Consider the following 299-nt stretch of genomic DNA (forward strand, 5'->3'; position numbering starts at 1 on the left):
GCGTGCGGGGACCTGCTCTTCTCCCGCTACGTCCCCGACCACCAGCGCCAGGACCTCCTGCGCAAGTACAATGCAGGGACACTCAGCATCTCGGAGATCATCAACACCCTCAGCGCCATCGTCACTGGGGCTGAGGGCCAGGGCCATGGTGCTGACTGTGCTGTCCAGCCCAAGCAGCCGCTCTCCCCGTTGCCAGCCCAGAATGGTGAGGCTGCAGGCTCCAGACAGGAGCAGGACCAGGACAAGGAGAGGGAGCTGGCGCTGGAGTGGTCCCTAAAGTCCCTGACCATCGAGGTCTC

At 64.2% G+C, this 299-nt stretch overlaps 1 protein-coding gene across 1 annotated transcript in view; it reads left to right on the forward strand.

Moving 5' to 3' along the window:
• The window catches only part of LOC104536208 (epiplakin-like), a gene marked incomplete at its 3' end in the record, with an annotated part of 7,598 nt that extends 7,393 nt beyond the window's left edge, over nt 1-205 (forward strand). Inside the window, exon 5 of the mRNA XM_010178765.1 lies at nt 46-205. Within this exon, the coding sequence (XP_010177067.1) occupies nt 46-205 (160 nt within the window). The remainder of the gene's footprint in view (nt 1-45) is intronic.
• Nucleotides 206-299: the final 94 nt, after the last annotated feature.

Source organism: Mesitornis unicolor, unplaced genomic scaffold (assembly GCF_000695765.1).
Source record: "Mesitornis unicolor isolate BGI_N332 unplaced genomic scaffold, ASM69576v1 scaffold31002, whole genome shotgun sequence".
NCBI lineage: Eukaryota > Metazoa > Chordata > Aves > Mesitornithiformes > Mesitornithidae > Mesitornis > Mesitornis unicolor.